This window comes from Phyllostomus hastatus, unplaced genomic scaffold (assembly GCF_019186645.2).
Source record: "Phyllostomus hastatus isolate PE091 unplaced genomic scaffold, TTU_PhHast_1.1 phas_contig_67, whole genome shotgun sequence".
In the NCBI taxonomy this organism is placed as follows: Eukaryota; Metazoa; Chordata; class Mammalia; order Chiroptera; family Phyllostomidae; genus Phyllostomus; species Phyllostomus hastatus.
Genome location: NW_025333936.1, coordinates 248161 through 269309, shown reverse-complemented (window position 1 = coordinate 269309; position 21149 = coordinate 248161). Strand labels below are relative to the sequence as shown.

The 21149-nt window shown below is 39.0% G+C and overlaps 1 protein-coding gene and 1 long non-coding RNA gene across 4 annotated transcripts; one reads left to right on the top strand and one right to left on the bottom strand.

Moving 5' to 3' along the window:
• Nucleotides 1-472: 472 nt before the first annotated feature.
• LOC123825885 lies at nt 473-14184 on the top strand. 3 transcript variants are annotated; one of them, XR_006786976.1, is made up of 4 exons: nt 473-559; nt 1397-1558; nt 10096-10220; nt 14048-14184. It is a non-coding gene; the product is annotated as an uncharacterized LOC123825885 (long non-coding RNA). The 3 variants fall into 3 exon arrangements; XR_006786978.1 differs by lacking the exons at nt 473-559; nt 1397-1558 and adding an exon at nt 5168-5220; XR_006786977.1 differs by lacking the exons at nt 473-559; nt 1397-1558 and adding an exon at nt 8947-9104.
• On the bottom strand, nt 6165-21149 carry LOC123825883 (guanylate-binding protein 1-like). Its single transcript, XM_045849533.1, is given in 12 exon segments — nt 6165-6729; nt 7806-7999; nt 8233-8245; nt 8247-8336; nt 8728-8940; nt 9711-9991; nt 10862-11104; nt 13638-13834; nt 14093-14202; nt 15104-15231; nt 16666-16874; nt 20813-21149. Coding segments are annotated over 11 exon segments (1770 nt in total). The 5' UTR covers nt 16856-16874; nt 20813-21149; the 3' UTR covers nt 6165-6618.

Below are 21149 nucleotides of genomic sequence, written 5' to 3'. Positions count from 1 at the left end.
GATTTGGGTGATTTGGGGGTGGGATTCAAGGAAACGAGATTCAATCTGTTTTGGGTGCTGTCAAGATGTGGGGTACTTATGAGATTGGGTGTCATAATACAGCTTACGAGGAAGAAGGCAGGAAAATTGCAAGGTGAAGCCTGTAACTCGTAACTTGTAAAAAAAAAAAAGGCAAGTTTATCAGCTGGGAAAGGAGGAAGTTTGGTATTTTTGCAGTTGCAGAATGACCTTGTTTTATCCGTGTTTAGGCAAGATTATGAAGTGATCTTGTCTGTGGTCGCACTCCATCAGGATCACAGTGTGACTTTGTCTTATGCAGGGGTTGTGTCAGGTTGTTATGTTTTATAGGGACACACCATAGATAGTTCCTAACAACACCAGCCATAAGGGTGTCATTCAGCTCCCCATTCCAGCTGCTGCTTTTCTTTTTTCTTACATTGAACAAATATGACTTGAGTAGACAGGTGCTGAGGCTTCTGGGGAAAATGAGGCAGAGAAAGTGTGTCTTAAACCTTCCAGGAGGAGAAACAAGAGAGATACAAACTGACTTCAGAAGGTGGTAAGTACCATAAAGAAACAATGAGGGGTAAAAACAGCAGCTAGTTTGTGGAGGATGGTCAGGGAAGGCTTATTGCTTTTTGGGGGTGTTTTTTGGAGGAGCTAATATTTAAACCCAGAATTGAATGATGAAGAATCAGGCTTGCAAAAAAATGATTCTGGAAAGGGAAAGAGCAGCTGAAAAAGGCCCTTAAATGGGAGCAAACTTGGCATGTTTATGTAATAAGTAATAAGAGACCACTGTGTGTAAAATGTAGTGGTGCAGGGGAAAGTGCTTCCAGATTAGGGTGGAGAGAAGGCAGGGCCAGGCCATGCAGAGCAGAGGAGACCGCAGAAAGGAGTTCGGATTTTATTCTGAAGCAGCCATTGGAAAATCTTGGGCAGAGGAATTTAAAAACGATAGTCTAGCTGCCTTGGAGGTGCGACTTGTGGGTTGGCAAGAGCAGGAGCAAGAAGATCTGTTAGGAGTTTGTTAGAGCAAGAGATGAGGTTGGTGACTCAGGTACTGGCAGCGGAGGGAAAGAGGGCTAAAGAGCTCAACATTCTTTATGGTGACATGCACTTATTTCCTTGATTTCGGCACTTCCCCTCTGCTATCAACTACCTGGTGTCCACTGAGAAATAATAATTGACTAGGTGTTTTGTCACCAAAAAGGACTTATTCTGGAAAAAGAGAGGGTTGCAGCCCGTTGGACTGAGTGCCAAGATGCAGTGCAGGGGTATTTTAAAAAAGGGAAAGGAAGTTAAAGGCAGAGAAAGTTAGAACCACAGAGGTTTACTAGAAACATAGAGTTTTTTTTCTCTAGGGTTCTCACGTGTGTGGTTCTTCCCAATACAGTACTGTGTGAGAACTTCCTTAAGTTCTAGTTCTTCCCAGAGACCCTCCCGACTGATGACGTTTGCTCAGAGTTCCAGTTTGTCTTTACCACTAGCTTCTCCTGAATTCAGACAGTCTGTTTACTCTCTCCAGAGTATACCAGTGAACTGCTGATGTGCTCAGGTGAGGATGGACCTATTGGTGGGGCTACAGCAGACCAGGGGTGGAGACCTGGGGATCTGCTTGTTTCTTAGAAAGGCCTTTAAATGATTCTTCTGTATTTACTCCTGAACCTTTGGAGCGTTCTATGGGAGTAAACTGAGTTGGCTTTTTGGCTTTCTTCATGATTGGTCTAGGATTCAGCTTGTTTAAATCTGCTGTCAAGTATCGCCTGCCCATTTGCTTTATAAGTTCTGTAATTTTGTTGCCACTGTTATTTCACTTACTGTTTTTGTTCTCCTGGGGCTTAAAAGATCTCCTTACTGTTATACTAGTGGGTCTTAAGTAGAGAGAGAATGTAAACGTGTTTAATTTGCCATCTCTTGTTGTTATTGGTTTACACACATGTTCATTAAATGATGGAATGACCAAATGCTGGGCATCTGCATGCTTTGTTCATGTGCTAAGCCTTGTGTTATCTTTATACTCATGTTGGTGTTTGATGAGAAATATAAGTGACTCCCTAGAGTTAATAGCTAATAAATGCGTTTTCCTTATATCTTCTCCTGATTTCTATTCTGAATAAAAAGAAAATACTTTCTTTTTATCAGTAAGATAAAAGACTTTATCTTACAGATAGATAAAGCCTTTTCCATTGCCTCATATAAAATACTAAAAGTATTCTGAAATATAGCAGAGAGAGGACAGTATAGGATAGTGGGTAAGCCAAACTGTCTGGTTCAAATCCCAGCTCTGCAATTTTCTAGCTGAGTGACTTTGTGCCAGCTACTTCATTTATCTGTGCTTCAGTTTCCTCATCTGTAAAACGTGGATACTAGAACCTTGCTTATGCTGCTATTGGTTGATTTCATAGACTTGGAAAAATTTAGAGCTGTACTTGCTTCTTAGTAAGCACTAAAAAAATTGTTTTTTTAAGAAAAAGGAAAAGAATCTTAAGAAGGGAGACTGGTTATTCTCCAATATTTAGTATTCTCTTGTCTAATAATAATAGACCTTCCAAACTTCATCAGAGTACATGGGCGTTTGGTAGAAAGACTGCATTTCCAGCCTCTCTTGAAGCTTGGTCGGCCGTAAGATTAAATTCTGGCCCATAGAACATACGTGGAAGCTGGATATGCCGCGTGCAGGATATATCTTGAAGGGGTACAGTATGTCTTTATCAGTTCCTGGGTTTGCGGTTTCCCCACCAGTCCGCGTGCAGACACGATGGCTGCCGCCGCCTTGGACCACTAGAATCCGCTAACTGAAGATGGCAGAGCAGCCACCACTCCAGCCCTGGACTGTACTTACATGAGGGGGAAATCAGTTTGTTTTAACTTATTTATATGTTGTTGTTTTTTTGATACGTGGTCATGGTATGGCTGTGGCAGTTTAGTGACTCTTTTAGTTTGCTTAGCACAGGCATCCCACTTTACTTTTACGGGGGCCTTCCAGGTGACAATAGACGAGTGACAGGGAGGAGATGAAGGTGGAAGATGTTGGCAGTGCCTCATCCTCTGGAAATGCCTCTCAGGAGGTGGCTGTCACTTCTGGGTACTAAGAATGTGAAAATTTGGCAGGCAGGACATTTTTACTTTGTCTTATAACCCTAGCGCTGTACTAAGAAATACCTACTCTAGGAAAAAAGGGAATTCAGTCTGGGTTTGAAGTTCCTAAAGCCTTTCCCACCTTACATTCCTGCTGTAAAGAGTTATATTCTTGAAAGTTGCTGAGACTAGATCTCAGGCATTCTCATTACCCCCACACACAAGTTAACTGTTATCTGTGTGAGGTGATGCTTGTGGTAATTATGTTGATCTTGGAAGTCATTCTACAGTTTATATGTGTATAAAATCATCACATTGTACACTTTAAGTATGTACAGTTATATTTGTCAAGAGTTATATCCAGTTTTCAGCCCCCATGTAGCTATTTTAAATACAAGATTTATGTTTGTATGTATTATTAAAGTACATGCTTTTCAGCCAGATACTAATAGCTGTACAAACATTAGTTTAAATATTTAAAAAATCATAATGGAAATTGTATAGGAATTACAACTTCTATTGTAATAGGAATTACAATAGGAAGGCTGCCCAGGGTGACTATGTATCTGTTTATCTCTGTGTGTGCTGCCTGCCTGTCTGTCCACATGCACATTTATATGCTGCATTTATGGCAGTTTAATCTTAGCACTGGTTACCTGAGTCACTAAGAAATTTTTTTCATAGTCTCTGAACAATTTTTAAAAAGAGGAAATGAATTTTGACATTACAAATCAAATTGGTAGGAAAAAAAATTCTTCAAAACATCAGGTCCACGTGTAGGATATAATAATAAAAATTGGCCTTGTGGAAACTCTGGCAAGTATTGTGTCCTTCAAGACGTGGACCAAGTGTGTGTGGCTTCTGGCTAATGGTATCAGAAAATATCACTACATAAGTGAGTATCACTCTGCTAGAGCCTGGTAGGCATCGCTCTTCTGAGGAAGGTTTTATGTTTCCTTTCTCAGTCTGGCTTTGCCTCTGGAGTTCCTGATTTGCATTCATGTTGGAGTTCTTAAGCTCTTGGAGGCTCTTACAGGTTCTATGCAGGTTCTCAGCTCCTGGAGGGTTTCAGTGGGGACTGCCCCTTGCTCCCTCTATCTGTCATGGTGTGCAATGCCCCCTGGCACCGCTACTGGTCAGTACTATGTGCTTTATGTCAGGTGGCTCCTCTGAGCGATGGTAGGAATATAAATCAACAGTAGGTTCTCTAGGTTTGTAAAGAAGGGGTAATGATGAAATCAGTTTTGGAGAGGGAGAGGAGGAGTATTCTACTCTAAATAGTACAGAAATTTAAATAACTATAAAATTTCTGTAGTATTCAATAGGATATTAAATAATCAAATGTTAAACTTTCAGGGAGAAGCATCAGGAATGGTGCTGGGATGATACACTGTTCATGTAAGATGTTCATTCGTATGTTTAAAAATACTTATTTATGGTTTACCATGTGCCCTGAACCCTTCTAGCTGAGTCTGCGATGAACAAAATAGACAATGTTCCTGCCCAGATGGAGTTCAGAGTGTAGTGGGGGAGACAGGCAATGAATCAGAACAAACTTTGATGATAAAATGTAGTGATAAAATACTGTGAAGAGAAATAAAAATATTGGCCACTAGATGGAGCTCATTGCTCTCTTCTTTCACTTACCAGTCCACTCTAAAAGAGAGATGCTGTGAGCATGTTACACCATTGAAGTGTTTTGGGGGCCAGGTGGTGGGTGCTCTTTCTCTTCCGATCTCCCCCTCCCAACTTAATTTCTTTTCTTTTCTTTTTTAACTAACTGTCTGCTAAGGGGAATATGGTTAAAAACATACTAAGGAGGCCTCTGAGATATCTTGGGGTAAGGGGAGTAGATCAACTCCTTCCAAATCAGAAATCCTCTCCCCTCAATTTCTTGGGAATTTAGTTTTCTGTACTTATTTGTTTAATCTCTGAATTCACCGTAGAATATTTCCTTAAGAGAGGGACTACAACTATGTTCTCACTCCTTGGGAGAGTATGTAGTAGATCCTCAATGAATATTTTTTGAATGAATGATCCTTATAGCCTAAGCAATTACTGCTTTTCCCACAGGGTCATCTAATTCTCTAGGGACTCTGTTTTGAAGTTAGGTGGGAAAAAAATCGCAATAAAAACTGGGTAAGTTTGACTGTCTTGCGTTCTATGAAATCCTGTCTGTCAAAGAACTCTCGGTGGGACAGGTGGGATGTGCTTGTGTGTATGTGTGTTTGTGTGTGTGTATGTGTGTGTGTGTGTAGTAGGTATATTATGTAGCACTCTGAGTTCTGGGCCATATTTTTTCCTCTTTCTATTTAGATAAAAGTCTAACACACATAATGGACATATTTTTAGTGCTCAGTGGAACTTAATGAATATTGGGCACATGCTTTGTTAGGGCTAACTCTATAAAGAAGGTTCTTAAATCTTCTCTTCTACAACGAGTAAAAGGAACATCATAAAAACTGCAAGGGAGTTGGAATTTAAGGAGATTCATGATGGGTCATGTTTGAATCCACAATCTCTTGGTCTTAGAATGGTTTCCAGCGCAGAGATCCTGTGCATGTGTTGTTAGATTTCTATCTATTTCATTTTTTAAAAAACAACCATTGTAAGTGATATTGTTTTTTAAATGTTGGTTTCCAATTGGTCATTTCTTTTATATAGAAATACAGTTGAAAATTGTTTTTTGTGTTACAACCTTGTCTTTTGTCTTACAACCTTGTTAAACTCACTCATTTGTTCCAAGAGGTTTTATTTTTCATTTTTAGATTCCTTGATATTTTTCTATATGGATAATCATAATGCCTGCGAATAAAGACAGCTTTATTTTATCTTTTCTGATCTATATGCCTTTATCCCTTTTTCTCCCATATTGTACTAACCCTTTTAGTATAATGTTTAACTGGACTGGAGAGACTAGACATTCTTGCTTTGTTCCTGAGTTAAGGGCAAAGCATTCAGTTTTTCATCACTAAATACGTTAGGTGAAGGGTTTTTTGTAGATTCTTTTTAATCAGCTTAAAGAAAGGTCACTTTTTCTCAAGTGCAGTTGTTGCGGAAAAAATTACTCACACGCGGGGAGATGGCGAAGCACGATCCTTTATTACGCACGGGCTCAGAGGGGTTAACCACACAAATTCTCTGAGCAAAGAGTTTAAGCTGGAGTTTCCTATAAATACTTGCTACAAGGCAAAAAGGGAGGGGGGAAGCAATTGCTAAAGCAAGCATACAGAAGCAGAAGTGAAGGTTAATGCTTTGGCCTTGAGATAACAAGCCATTATCCTAGGAAAGGCCACTGGCCAGCTCCTACCTAAAAATAGCTTTTGTTCAGCTACGTCCTGTCACATCAAAACAAAAGGCATTGTGAAATTTTGCAGGTGTTACAGAGAGCACTGCTTATCAAAGAAGCTGCAGAGCATAGAAGCTTTTTATGGGGTTTTCTTTTCCTGCCACATAGCGACATTTTTCCAAATTCTAAAACTGCTTGAGTTATGCCTTCGGCAAAGAGTGAACAGGAAAGCTCTATTCCTTAAGTCTTTAGCTTATGATACATCTCTTCCTTCTCATGTCATTCTGGAGATACTGTATTTCTTTATGAAGTTTTTCACTCTCCTGTTTGAATCCTTCATTCAGAAACCGGGCTTGTTCCTAAAAAGGACAAATCATGAATAAAGTGTAGCAGTAAGTAAATCCCTAACTTCTATCTATTTTCCACATTCACAGATTTTTTTAGAATTTAATTTCTTCTTGAACTTTTCTCCATTAATTTTTATTATACTTTCTCTTGGGCATCCTAGCCTCATGATTACTTTTTCTGAGCCTCCTTTAGCTAAGAAAGATTTTTGGCTTATACTTTCTGATATATTGATAAGCTTCAATTACAAGTCTTGGTCTTTTATCCCATTAATTCTATACATTTGTGGGCAATCTTAATCATATGTTTGTTTTCAAATCTTACCTATGCATTAAACACTTTTATACACACATACACAGGGAGACTTTTATATACACACATATAATACACACAAATTCTTAAAATCAAATGGAGTGTCTGAATTTTAGATCAGTGAATTGGATTTAGGCCTCACAGACTGGGGGCAAAGGTAGCAGAATATAAATAAGGGAATCCAGGCCGGAAACTGTCCATATGGGCTTCCTGCACATCGCTCATCACACAGACTGGGAGTAGGGCCGAGGAAAGAGTCAGGAGTGACAGACTGATGCCAGTGTGAGAGTTCAGGAGTCTTTCTGCTCACAGCTTCTCTTAGAATTAAAGTCATACCACATGTGACAGAAAAACAGTCATTGTGGATTCCTTCGAACAGTGAAGGGGATTTGAATATCTTACCAAGCTGTGTGACCCTATAAAAGTTATTTACTCCTTTCTGAACCCTATTTCTTCTCCTAAGTCATGGGATAGAGTTCTTGCTTCATATAATATTAAAGAAAAGATACAGATAAGACATTTTTTATAATGCCTAGCAGATAATAGCTACCATTGATTGAAGACTATACTGATAAATGACTAGACGTGATATAAATTCAAATACAATTTTTAATAACCAGACATAGGCAGGCCCAGGACAGGCAGACAGATAGGATTGAAAAATATAAGTGGGTAAGAAAGGTCCTTCTAGGCTTCATGGTCTAACAGCCACTCAAAGAGATCAGGGAGAGTGGAGAGAAAACAAGAAGAGAAACCTCGAGGTGAAGCAATTCAATACCTGAAGTTTAAGATTGAGAACTCTGTCTCGTTCTGCCATTAACTGGGCCTTCTCCTTGTCCGCCTTCTCAGTCACTTGTTGCAGAATCTCCTCATACCTCTTTTCTTTCTGCTCCATCATCTGCTGATTCTTTATCTGCATCTCCTCCAACATTTTTTTTGCAGCCTCTGCAGATTCAGCTTTCATACGTTGCTCTGTCAGGAGGAAAGGAAGAAAAAAAGCTCATGGGTGACCATGTTGCTTTTTTTTCTCTGCACACTTACCTGTTGCTGTTGCTCCTGGCTGCATCTGCCATAGTCAGAGCTCACTTCAGCTAGTGAGAGGCATCTTTGCTCATTTCACTATTGTTTAAAGACCCCAGGTTCACCCAGCCAAATTATTTGAAATTTTAAAAGCTTTCGAGGCTATCTAGTCTCTTGCTCCTCACCTTCAATCTCCTTTTTCCTTCTCTGTGAGAGTCTGGTCTATCTGTAGAATTGTTTCAGTCACAGCCTCCTTGGACTCCAAGTATGTCCGAAGAATTTCCTCACTCTAAGACCCAAAGAAAATGGAGCTAGTAATAGGAAATATCTGTAAGCACCTATTCCTATTTGCCTACCATCTTTTCCTCTGGGAATTGCTTCCCTTGGCCCTGGTGTGTCTGGTGGTCATGATGCACATGCTCCAGGTTGCCCAAGCATTGTACTCTACAAAGCAGATTCCTTTTTAAGAGACTGATAAATATGGATGGAGAGTCTCTGTTCTTTGAGTGAGGGCTCTAATTTTGGAGCTGTTAGTGCTGTGGTCCAATATGGGGTGAGCTTGCTGGGGAATGAACCCACTGTGGAGAAAGCAGATCTAAGAAAAGGAGGTGGAGGGGGAGTGGAGGGAGGGAAGTGTGGGGTTGAGGGGAGCAACAGACAGAGAGATAAGTGTTGGTTACCTGTATTCCCTTCCTGGGTTCCTGACGGTATTGTTTTTCTAGCTCCTGCCTCTTCCGGATAAAAAGATGATATCCTCCTGGTTTAGAATAAATCCCCTGTTTTATATCTTCTTCCAGAGGATTGAAGATATCCTTAAGTAAAGCTGAGCAACGATCTGATGATGCTTTCATATTCTGTGTACAAATGTCTTCTTCCTTTTTTTCTAGCTGGGCCTTTAATGTGAAAGTAGGAAGTAGAAATAATGGAGAGAAGATGTTAGCTTGACCTCAGAATTTTTGGAAAAGCTTCTCAAAAATAAAGTCTGTGCCCCTATGAAACTCACAGGACCACATCCTCTTGATCTTGTGTTTCTAGTGAAGTTCCTTTCTCCCTGGAGGTAAAGTTTATGGCAGAGATTGCTATCCTTATGTTAGCATTTATGCTATGCATCTGCTGATCAACATGGGCCATGGCCTTTTGCACTGCATCTGCATTCTTCATCTGCGCCAAGGCCAGGACCGCAGGGCAAATTCCCACAGCTGATGGTATTGACATAGGTCAGCACTAGGCTCTGTAGTCCTACAAATACACCTTTAGAAATAAACTTCTGCTTTTCAAATTGGACCAATGATTGCATATGGAAGAAATGTGGCTCAATATAAGCCTGCTTAAGATAACTAAGACTACATATTCCTTTGCTTTTGGCTATAACATTAAATCAGTCTGATATCAGCAAGTATGTAATTTGATTAGGAGCTCTGATTGTTACCTCTATGCACTTAATTAAAGTCGAGAAAGAATATCAGTTTTTGAATGAAAAAAAGTTTCAAAACTTTGAGTCAATCATAATAAAATTGGTTCTTGTCATAATAATAACAATAGTGGTTCTTATCATTTTAAAGTCTAGTAAAAATTCCGTCTCATAACAATAACCCATTTTATTTTCTACTAATATTTCACTTTCTGAGATCCTAATCCATATAAATATAATGAAAAAAATTACCACTAATTCCATTTGGAATAAATGGTCCACATCCTTGAATGAGTTCTTCATGAAGACTTTAATGGCCTCTTTCTCACTGGCCCTGTGCAGGGCCAGCAGCTCCTGGACGGTTTCCGTGGGCAGCTGCACCTTCTGGGCCATCTGCTCATCATAGAGGGCAATGGCCTTTTTCACTGCGGCTGAGTTTTCTATCTGGGCCAAGGCCAGGACCGCGTTCTCCATGCAGGGCAGACCCCCACTGCTGATGGCATTGATGTAGGTCAGCACCAGATTCTCCAGTCCTGCAAAAGAGAACAAATGATAATGTTGACTGTAGTTGGGGTGAGGAATCAGTCTCTTCTGTGTAAATCTGATGATAATCTTTTGCCACTTGTTTGCTTCATAGCATCAGTGACCTCAGCATCACCTGGAAGCTTGTTAGAAATGCCTACTCTCAGCCTCTGCCCCAGATCAACTGAATTAGACCCTCCTCTGGCAAGATCCTTGTGTGATATGAATACATATCAAAGGGTGAGAACCTCTGTTCTGGATACTATAGATGTGTGTTTATTGAGTACATGTACTTTATCGCCAAGCACCATTAGGACAGGAAATGTATCTCTCTCATTTATGTCCCTATCATCAGTCCTGGTCCGTGGCAAGCAATTGTAAAATTGTTATTTGTGAAACAATTAAAAAGGAGTCCTTCATGTTATTTATTCTAATAGAACACTGTCCAAGAGAACTTTCTGTGATGATGGGTGTGTTCTATACGTGCTGTCCAATAGTGTAGGCACTAGCCCTTTGTAGGTATGAGCCCTTGAAAATAGCTGTGTAATCAGAACTTCTAATTTTCTTTAACTTAAATTAATCTACATTTAAATTTAGATAGCCATATTTGTCCATTAGCTACCTTAGTGCAGGTAGCTAAGGATAGTACAGGTCCAGTTTACTAGGGCAATTTTAAGCAATAGATCTTCTTTCTTTGTCCTTTCCTATCTTTTCTCACCCAAGAAATTTGACTAATAAAATCTATTAGAAATGTTGTGTCATCTAGAATGTACCACAGAAGTAGTAGTAGATTTGCATTTTTCACAGATGACACTAGGTGGATGTTATTTCACCTTCCTTTGGTCCTAACAGTGAGAGTAAAGACTAGGAAGAGGACTCACGAGGTCCATTGACCTTGATGCCTCCTGGAAGTGTTTTAACTTTGGAACTGTTGAAGATGTAGGAGCAGAAGACTGTAGCTTTTTGCACGAAGTCGGAGTCTAGCTCATCATCATGTAGGGTCTCAAGCTGGCCTAGATTCTTCCCGTGAGTGGGCCGATCAAAAGTAAAGCATTTCTTCTGTGGGAAGAACTTCCGGATACAGAGTCGAGGAAAATTAAAATCTTTATCCTTTTGATCGTCAACTGGAAAAGGACAAAAAAGGACTTTGCTTAATATAGGGTCTTGGGAACTTTATCTATAAAGGACCAAACAGTAAATATATCAAGCTTTGAAAGTCAGAAGGTCTGTTTTCCAAGTACTTAATTTGGCTATTAGAGCATGAAAGCAGCCATAGATAATCTACAAATGAATGGGCATAGCATTAATCCAATAAAACTCACTTATGAGACAGCTGGAAGGCTGTATTATCCATCATTTGCCTGTGGCCATAGTTTGCCAACCACTGGACTAGTTCACTGTTATGCTTTAATCTGTTTTCTCTTTTTTAGTATATTTTACTGATTATGCTATTAGAGTTGTCCCATTTTATTCCTCCCCTTTATCTCCCTCTGCTCTGCACCCTCTCCCTGTACCCCCTCCTTCTAGCATCCCCTCCCCCTTAGTTTATGTCCATGGGTCATCCATATAAGTTCTTTGGCTTCTCCATTTCCCATACTATTATTAACCTCCCCCTGTCTATTTTGTACCTACCATTTATGCTTCTTATTCCCTGTACCTTTCCCCCCATTCTCTCCCCATCCCCTCCCCACTGATAACCCTCCATGTGATCTCCATTTCTGTGATTCTGTTCCTGTTCTAGTTGTTTGCTTAGTTTGTTTTTGTTTTTAGGTTCAGTTCTTGATAGTTGTGAGTTTTTTTGTCATTTTACAGTTCATAGTTTTGATATTCTTTTTCTTAGATGAGTCCCTTTAACATTTTATATAATAGGGCTTGGTGATGATGAACTCCTTTAACTTGACCTTATCTGGGAAGCACTTTATCTGCCCTTCCATTTTAAATGGTAGATTTGGTGGATAGAGTAATCTTGGATGTAGGTCCTTGCCTTTCATGACTTCAAATACTTCTTTCCAGCCCATTCTTGTCTGTAAGGTCTCTTGTGAGAAATCAGCTGACAGTCTGATGGGAACTCCTTTGTGGATAACTGTCTCCTTATCTCTTGCTGCTTCTAGGATTCTCTCCTTATCCTTAATCTTGGGTAATTTAATTGTGATGTGTCTTGGTATGTTTCTCCTTGGATCCAACTTCTTTTGAACTCTCTGAGCTTACTGGACTTGCATGTCTAGTTCCTTCGCCAGATTGGGGAAGTTTTGCTTCATTAATTTTTTCAAAAAAAGTTTTCAATTTCTTTTTCTTCCTCTTCTCCTTCTGGCATCCATATGATTCAGATGTTGAAACAATTTAAAGTTGTCCCAGAGGTTCCTAAGCCTGTCCTCATTTTTTTGAATTCTTGTTTCTTCGTTCTGTTCTGGTTGAATGTTTATTTCTTCTTTCTGCTCCAAATTGTTGATTTGAATTCAGTTTCCTTCCCTTCACTGTTGATTCCTGACATATTTTGCTTTATTTCACTTTGTATAGCCTTCACTTCTTCCTTTATTTTGTGGCTGTACTCAGTCATTTCTGCAAATATCCTAATTACCAGTGTTTTGAACTCTGCATCTGATAGGTTGGCTGTCTTTTCATTGCTTAGTTGTTTTTCTGAAGTTTTGATCTATTCTTTTATTTGGGCCATATTTCTTTGTCTCTGTGCACCTGTTACATTGTAAAGGGCAGAATCTTAGGTATTCACCAGGGCCAGGCAACCTTCTTTGCTGCATTGCGGAGCTGTCTGTGGGGAAAGGGTCAGAGAAGGAATAATGTTGCTTGCTTGGCTCTCACCCTGCTTTCAGTCACTTTCCTCGATTTCCACAAACAGATTGGGCCCTTTCAGGTGCTGATCATTGGGTGGGTGGGCTTGTGTACATTCTAGGATCCTGTGGGCCCCTCAAATGGACCCCCCTTGAGATTAACAGTTTCTCCCACCATTGGAACTCCCATAGGTTTTTACAGTCAGAGGTTTTGAGGCTTATAGTTTCTGACCCTGGAACCATGGGTTGTGTGGTCTGTCTCACTCCCCAGTTGTTTCTCCTGGCTTATCTGCACGTGTATGTGGGATATCATGGTCCACCAGCTGCTGCTTTGCAGCACGTCCCTCTCTGCTGGGTGCTCATCTCTGCCCCCTCCTACCAGTCTGGATGAATACTTCTTTAACTCCTTGGTTGTTGGACTTCCATACAGTTCAATTTTCTGGCAGTTCTGGTTGTTTTCTGTTTTTTAAATTGGTTGTTTATCCTTCTTTTGGTTGTGCAAGGAAGTGAAGTGTATCTATCCCTCCATCTTGGCCTAATCTATTTTCTTTAAATAAATGCCCACTCTTCTTCATATTCATTGGCTAATTACAGCATCACAAGCCCTAAGCAGGGACATAAAATTCATTGTATCATAGCACAGGGAGAGCTGAAAAAAAAGCGAAGCTTATTCTTAGAATGAGAAAAAAGACAATTCAATGTCAAATCTACTAATTCAGGTACTAAACAAGCAGGCATTAATTTTTAGTAATATACAGCTGAGGAGAAGTAGAAAACTATAAATATTGGAAAACTAAGTAGAAAAAAATTTAAAAAGTGGTAGTTGCTAGTGTCTTGTCCTTCCCAATAACCAATTCTAAGTCCCCTTCACCTTTCCTAAGTTTGAGTGAATTCTCCAGGTACTCATCCGCTGTGATGCGTTGTCCATTTGCTTCCAAGTCTAGGGAAAAGTCCCTCAGTGTCCACACAAAATCTGGAAAGAAGCGTATGAAGTCAGCAGAATCCTCAATCTCATTTGCACCAGGTGAAGATTTTGCCCGTATTCGATCTGTCATTTCTGTCACATAGCTGAGTAGCAAACTAAGGAAAACTGGTGTAAAAGAACAGTGCCCCTCATCCCACATTAGTCCCACATATTCAAAACCTTTGTTTCTAACCCAAGAGTCAATTCTTCAGTAGGCAATTAGGATCTTTCTTTTGCCCTTGAATTATTTTTTTACATTTTCTCTTTTTGTGCTTGATTCACCAGGATTCACATTCACATAGCTTGTTTTTTAACAGGTCTCCCTCTGATTTTGATGCCGTTCTTGACCACAAAAAGGATACTGCAGCTGGTCCATGGCCTGCTGGTTGATGGTCCCCATGCTGTTGTACACAAAGGTGCTGCTCAGCAGTATTGCGAGAGCAAAGATCCAGGAGTCGTTTTGGTTGTCACCCTGGAAATCAGAACACGTTTGGGCCAGGATTATGTTTCATTCTCATGGCACTTTCCAGATCAGCAGTAGTAAAAGGATGCTCATTTAATGAGTGTTTGTCTGTGTGTTTTTTTTAGATTAATGACCTATAAGAGGAAACCAAATCCAAATGAAAATGATTGTTAATAGGACTTGGACTTTGAATAGTTTTCTGATTACTGATTTTGGTGTACACTGATTCTCACTAGATCCTCTTATGATCATTGGCAGATAATTGTGAAACAAATAGTCAAGCTTGGTAGACATTCTAGGCCTTAAGTGTAATTTTTATTGAATTTTCTCTCTTTTACAGCAATATTGACATATAATAGCAATAATATGTATAGTTATTTTATTGAACAATTATTATGTACCTAACACTTTCCATTCTTATTAAATATTCAAATATTCCAAACAATATTATGAGGCAAATATAGATTATTTATCTGTTTTATAAATGAGAAAGCTGAGGTTAAAAGAGGTAAAATAATTTGTTAAGGCAACTGTGTTAATGACAGAGTTTAAGTTTAAACAGTATAGGACTTTTGAACATAAATCTTTAACTAAAGCTCTCTGCAGTATAAGAGTCATGGCATTGATTTTTTTATACTGCCTGTATACATCTGGGTTAACTGGCTTAGCTTATAGCCTGTTGTTAGTAACTAGACCACTATCTATTGACGACTATGTGCTTCTTCTGGGATTCTGCCTTATGAATATTTTTCTGACCTCTGATTGTAAAACTTAGTCTCATAAAACATAAGCAGAAATGAAAAAAGCATAGTTTGGTTCAGTGCAAGCTCTTATTTGAAGAAAAGTTAAATAGTGTAGAGGATATCCAAATATGAGGGGCTTGTCCCCAAACTGAATCTTCAATACTTACCTTCTCTACATCTCCCAGGCCCTCAGTGTCAAGCAGCACGAGGGTGTGGTCTGCCTTTTCAGGATGAGGCATACACCACATCCAGATTCCCTTGGTGTGAGACTGCACCGTGGAGCCCAGAGAGAAGCCTGCCTCGGGGAGAGGAGGTGAGAGGGAGTGGAGTTTTAATAGCAGATGTGTCTTGAAACTGAGATAAGAGTTAACATATTCAAGGAGAGAGAACCAAAACCACAACCAGTATTAATCTGAATCTTACTTACAATTAGAGAAATAGGGAAAATTGAATATCCATTACATGAAAACATTCAATACCTTTTTATGATTAAAAAACAAACAAACCCAGGACTAGAAGGAAACTAACTCAACATAGTAAAGGCTATGCATGAGAAACGTTCAGCCAACATCGCAGTCAATGGTGAAATACAGAAAGCTTTCCTTCTATAAAAATTAACCAAAGTAGTTCAAGGAGCTACATGTAAGAGCTAAAACTATAAAACTCCTAGAAGAAAAAATATGGGAAAAGCTTCATGATACTGGATTTGCCAATGATTTCTTGGATATGACAGCAAAAGCATAAACAACAAAAAGAAAGTAGGTAAGTTGGACTTCAAGATTAAAACTTTTGTGGATCAACAGAGTTTAATATTTATCCTACAGAGTAAGGAAAAATGTTTTTCACTTATGAATCCATTAAGGGATTGATATCGAGAATACACAAGTAAGCAAAATATAACCAGAAACATTGAATTAAAGAACAAACTGACAATAACCAGAGGGGAGAGGGGAAAGCGATAATGGGGGGGAAAAGAGGGGAAGGCCCATCAAGGAGCATGTACACAGGCCACGTGGACAAAGCCAAAGGGGGGTAGGTTTGAGGGTGGGAGGCAGGGATGGGTGGGGGTGGGGGGCCGAGGTGGACAACCATACTCGAACAACAATGAAAAGAGAAAAAAAGAATAATAACAACACTAAATTAAACACAAAAAAGAAATCCTACAGTGCAACCCCAGAAAACAAACAACCCAATTAAAATTTTTCACAATTAAAAAAATGAGGAAAGGACTTGAATAAAAAATTTCTTAAAAGAAAAAATACTAATAATCAATGAACACATAAAAAGTTGATTAGCATCACTAGCCATTAGGGAAATACAAATCAAAACCACAATGACATACTATTTCACACCCATTAGGATGACCAATATCAAAAAACAAAATAACAGGTATTGGCGAGAATGTGGAGAAATTAGAATTCTGTGCATTTCTGGGAGAAGTGTAAGATGCTGTAATTGCTGTGGAAAATGATATGGTGATTTCTTTAAAAATTTAAAGCATATACTTCCAGGAAAAGAATAAAAATTTATGCTTTTAAAAAGAGAAATTAAGACAAAGTGAGAAGAGACAGTGAGTTGACTCAGATTCAGATAAGAGCAGAACTATAGATTGAAAGTTAGCTTTCAGTATTCCTCCCATCTCCAACTTTCTCTCCTTGCAACACCATACTCAGTGCTGGGAGTGTGTGTGGACAGAGGGATCTGGAAGAGCTGCTCTGGTGTCACTCACCCTTGGTCTTCCCAGCCAGCTTGTTCATCAGGTAGGATTTGCCTGTGCGGTAGAGGCCCACAATGGCCACCACGACAAGAGGCTGGGTAATGGCAGACAGGATCTTCAAAGCTTCTGGATTAACTGCTAGTTTCCCATTAGTGTTCTCAATGAGGCACACTGGGGCCGGCATGTGGGTTTCTGAGGCCATGTCTAGGGTGCAACCTTGTCTGCAAGAGAGGAGATGGGATGGAAAACAATTTCTAGTCAGAAGCTGAGCAAGAACTTACAAATGAACTAAAACTTTATTTTCTGCCTTTGCCCTTTGTTCCCAATATGTTTTTAAAATTCCTGTGGCCCCTTTAAGGTTGTCCTATACACTAGTCTACTGGTTTTCTTTACACATAAATGAATTTTGAAATAATTTTATATACAACAGGTTCAAATAGTTTTCATACACAACTTCCACAGCATCTGGAATGTTAATGCTTTATACGAAATTTTAATGTTGCTACAATACTATTAACCAGCGTACATACCTTTTTCAAATTTCATCATTTTTGCCACTAATGTCTTTTTCTGATCCACAACCCAATCCAGGATCTCATCGCTGTCATTGTTTCCTTAGCCTTCTGTCATTTTGGATAGTTCCTCATTTTTTATTTGATCTTTCACAACCTTGATATTTTAGAAGAGAACTGGCCTGTTAGTTTGTAGAATATCCCTCAGTTTGGAAATTCTTTGATGGTTCCCCATAATTATATTTGGGTTATACATTTTCGGTAATGCCATCCAAGTGGGGTTCTGCCAGGCTCAGTGCATTGCATCACGGGATTCGTGATGTCAGTATGACACTGACGCTTTGATGTTAACTCTGACCACTTGCTTCAGGTTGTTTCTGCCAGGTTTTTCTATTGTAAAGTTTCTACTTACCTCTTTGTAACTACAAAATACCATTTGGGAAGATATTTTTGAGATGGTGCAATTATATTCTCACCATACTTTTCTATCATTTTCAATGCTAATTTTAGCATCCACTGACAATGATTTTGCCTGTAGCAGTTATTACTGTAGTGTTTGCCTATGTGTCATTTTTTATTCTCACCATTCCTTTGACATTTATTAATTTGAGTTCTACTATAAAGAGAAGGTGTCCTTTCTGGTCACTTTATTTATTTAGTCATCCAATTATTTAGTTGTGCCTGTATAGTTTCATAGTTATTTATTTTATTCTATGGATTTGAATACTTTACTATCATTATTTATTTTATTGCTTAATTTGCTCCATATTTTTTATTGATACTTTTTGAGGCTGGCTCCCATGTCCTTTTGGCATGCACCCACCATCTTCTGAGCATTTCCTTCTTTCTGGTCCCACAAGGTATCCCACCTAGTATTGCCTCTGATTCAGTACTTATGTCAAGATCTCCTACTAGGTATGTATATCATTTCTAGGCTTCTCAAGGACAAGGTTAAAATATGATGTATATATGTATGTATGTATACATATTAACACAGGTGGACAAATATGTTTCTTCATCTATCCATTTTTATACACAACTTTGACTTCCTGTTTATATTTCTAATTCTAATCTAATACAACAGAATTTATTCAAGCTCTTCTCCTTTTTTTTCTTTTCTCCTTTCTCTTACTATGAGAACTCTGGTTCTCAATATCTGTAATAATTTAATTATTTACTCCATTCTAGTATACATAAAAATAATTTCTAAATTTTAAATTCACACTTCTGTGATAAATAAATCAACTAACTAGAGTACATTATTAGTATGCAATTCTTTGTGTCTTTAGCCTTATGTATACAGTCAGAACACTGTATTCCAAAATTTCTTCATTTGTAATGCAGTCAGATTCATTTGTTACTGTTTGTTTTTCATTTCAGCACCCCGAACATCTTGGTTGATTTTGAATGTATATTTACTTTTTCAGTATGTGAAACATTACATGTTTCTAAGAGTCAGAAATTTCCAAAAAAGTGTACTCAGAGAAATATCACTTCTCCTTCACTTTACTACACCATCTTCATTTTTACCATTCTTTCTATTTTTATTCCCCCTTTCTCCCTCCCCCATAGTCCCTGATATCATTAATTTCTTGTTTATACTTCCTAGACATCTTTTCCACAAATGAACAAATATGTGTCTGTTACCTTACACACATTTTCTGACATGAAAGATCAAACGGTATAGATATTTGGAAATCACTCCATGTCACTTCATAGAAAGCTTTCTCATTTTTTTTAAAGATTTTATTTATTTATTTTTAGAGAAGGAAGAGAGGGAGAACGAGAGAGAGAGAGAGAGAGAGAGAAACATCAATGTGCGGTTGCTAGGGGCCGTGGCCTGCAACCCAGGCATGTGCACTGACTGGGAATCAAACCTGCGACACTTTGGGTCACAGCCCGAGCTCAATCCACTGAGCTATGCCAGCCAGGGTGAAAGCTTTCTCATTCTTTGTGACACTCCTACTCCACTCTGCCTATGGGCCATAGTTTACTCAACCAATCTCCTATGTAAGAGCATTTAGATTGCTTCCAAAATGTTTAAAATTACAAGCAGTGCTGCAATGAATAAGTCTGCTAACCTGTTTATATTTTATTTTGTATTTTAGCTCTTTCTTCAGTATAGATTCCTAGAAGTGGGATTGTTGCATCAAAAGTAAGAACACACCCTTTTGTTATATGTTGCCAAATTTCTTTCTAAAAGGGTGTACCAGATTGCCTTCCCACCAGCTCTTCTTCTACCTCATTTTCCAGAAAATGGGGATTTTTATTGTGTTTCTTATCTTCTGACTTCCTTATAAAATTTCCTTTTAAAGCTTTTTACCTTCACACTTAGATGTTTAAATTGAACAAATGGGGGATCTCTGAGTCCCTGTATGGAGCATCTGGATAAATTTGTGTAAAGTATATACATGTGCCTTGAAACACAAATAGCGCCCTAACCCAGGCTTACCCCCTCTTTCTCCCAAGGCTGTTCCTGGGCAGTGTCTGGGTCCGATGGAGGGACTCAGACTCCCCGGTGGCTTCCTATTCTCACTGTGCTGGAGGCCCCGCAGCTGACTCAGCTCATCCTGGTTACCCACTCAGTGGTTCTTCTTCTTTGCTTTGCATCTGCATTTACATGTTTTTCACCCAAGACTTGATATCTTAGATCTTACCCTAACTCTGTTGACTTCTTTACTCAGTTTTGTTATAGACTTTGACCCCCTGTGTTTTCAGATTGATTCTTTCCTATTTCCACCTATCTGCTTGCATAATACTTTTAATTATTTTAGGGAACAAAGCTCCAATTATGAAACATTACTTTATAAATAAATCAAATTTTGTTTTTTCTCTAAACTCTGTTCTATATAATTTATTCAAACAATTATAGACATGACCAGAGCTTGATGATTTGATAATTTTAATAATTTTATAAATTTAAAAGGAGTGAAAAGTCTTATTTTAAAGTTGGTTCCCTCTGACTCGCTCTTGTGGAGGGCTTACGTCTATCAGAATGCCAGTTTTGACTGCTCTGTGGCTTCCTATCTCTCCAGGGGAAGATGCAAAGAAAGGCTTTTTAAAAAATTAAAATAGAGTTAATATACAATATTATATCAGGTTTTTGTATGATTAGGACCCATTTTCTCTTACAACAATGGCCCACAGGGACTGCTGACAAGCAGATGTTCTGTCTATAACATAATTTCATAAAATGCGAATCATTCAACAACTGCCTCAGAAAAATAGGGGCTGTACAAAGGTTTTATCAGCTCCTGAATTACAAAAACTTGTTACCTCTTTTTGCAGACTCCAAGTTGCCCAACTTCTACTTACCTCGCATATAAAAGTTTATAATAAAGAATTAAATGGAGTCTGAACTTTAGTCAGTGGGTTTTTATCAAAGATAAATGTAATTTCAGTGTCAAAAAAGAGATAATCTTGGAACATTCCTGACTCACTGTGGGCTCTCCCCTCTGCTGGAACCTCACTGAACACAGAGCTGGAGCGGTGGGGCCCTGAGCTGGCACCCTGCTGCCTGACGGGGTCAGAATTCCAGCTGAACGCCTGTGCCAGCGCCAGCTGAAACCTGTCACTAGAATGGGGCTTTCAGACAAATTAACGTCCCGGCCCGTTGTAAACCTCTTCCCACCCTGCCTCAATCTTACCGGGAGCAGAGATCCTTTAGAGCTGAGAAGACAGCAGCTTCAATGAGAAAGTGTTCAGTGCTTCGCCTCTTCTCTTTTCTTCTGAGTTTTACTGCACTGGATTCTCTCAATTTTCTCTCTCACTGACAATTTGGCCTTTTAGTTTTTTACCCCTTCGATGTCCTGGAACTTTCTGCTTTTTCTTCAGAGACCTAGTGGCTACAAACCAAAACTAACGATCAACTTCGGCAATTAAATAGACTAAAGCTGAAACTGAAAACACTGAGACCAGGTTAGGCAGCCACCCAGGAAAACAACTGCTGAGAGCTCTGCTAGAGAGAAGGTGTGACAGTTGTCT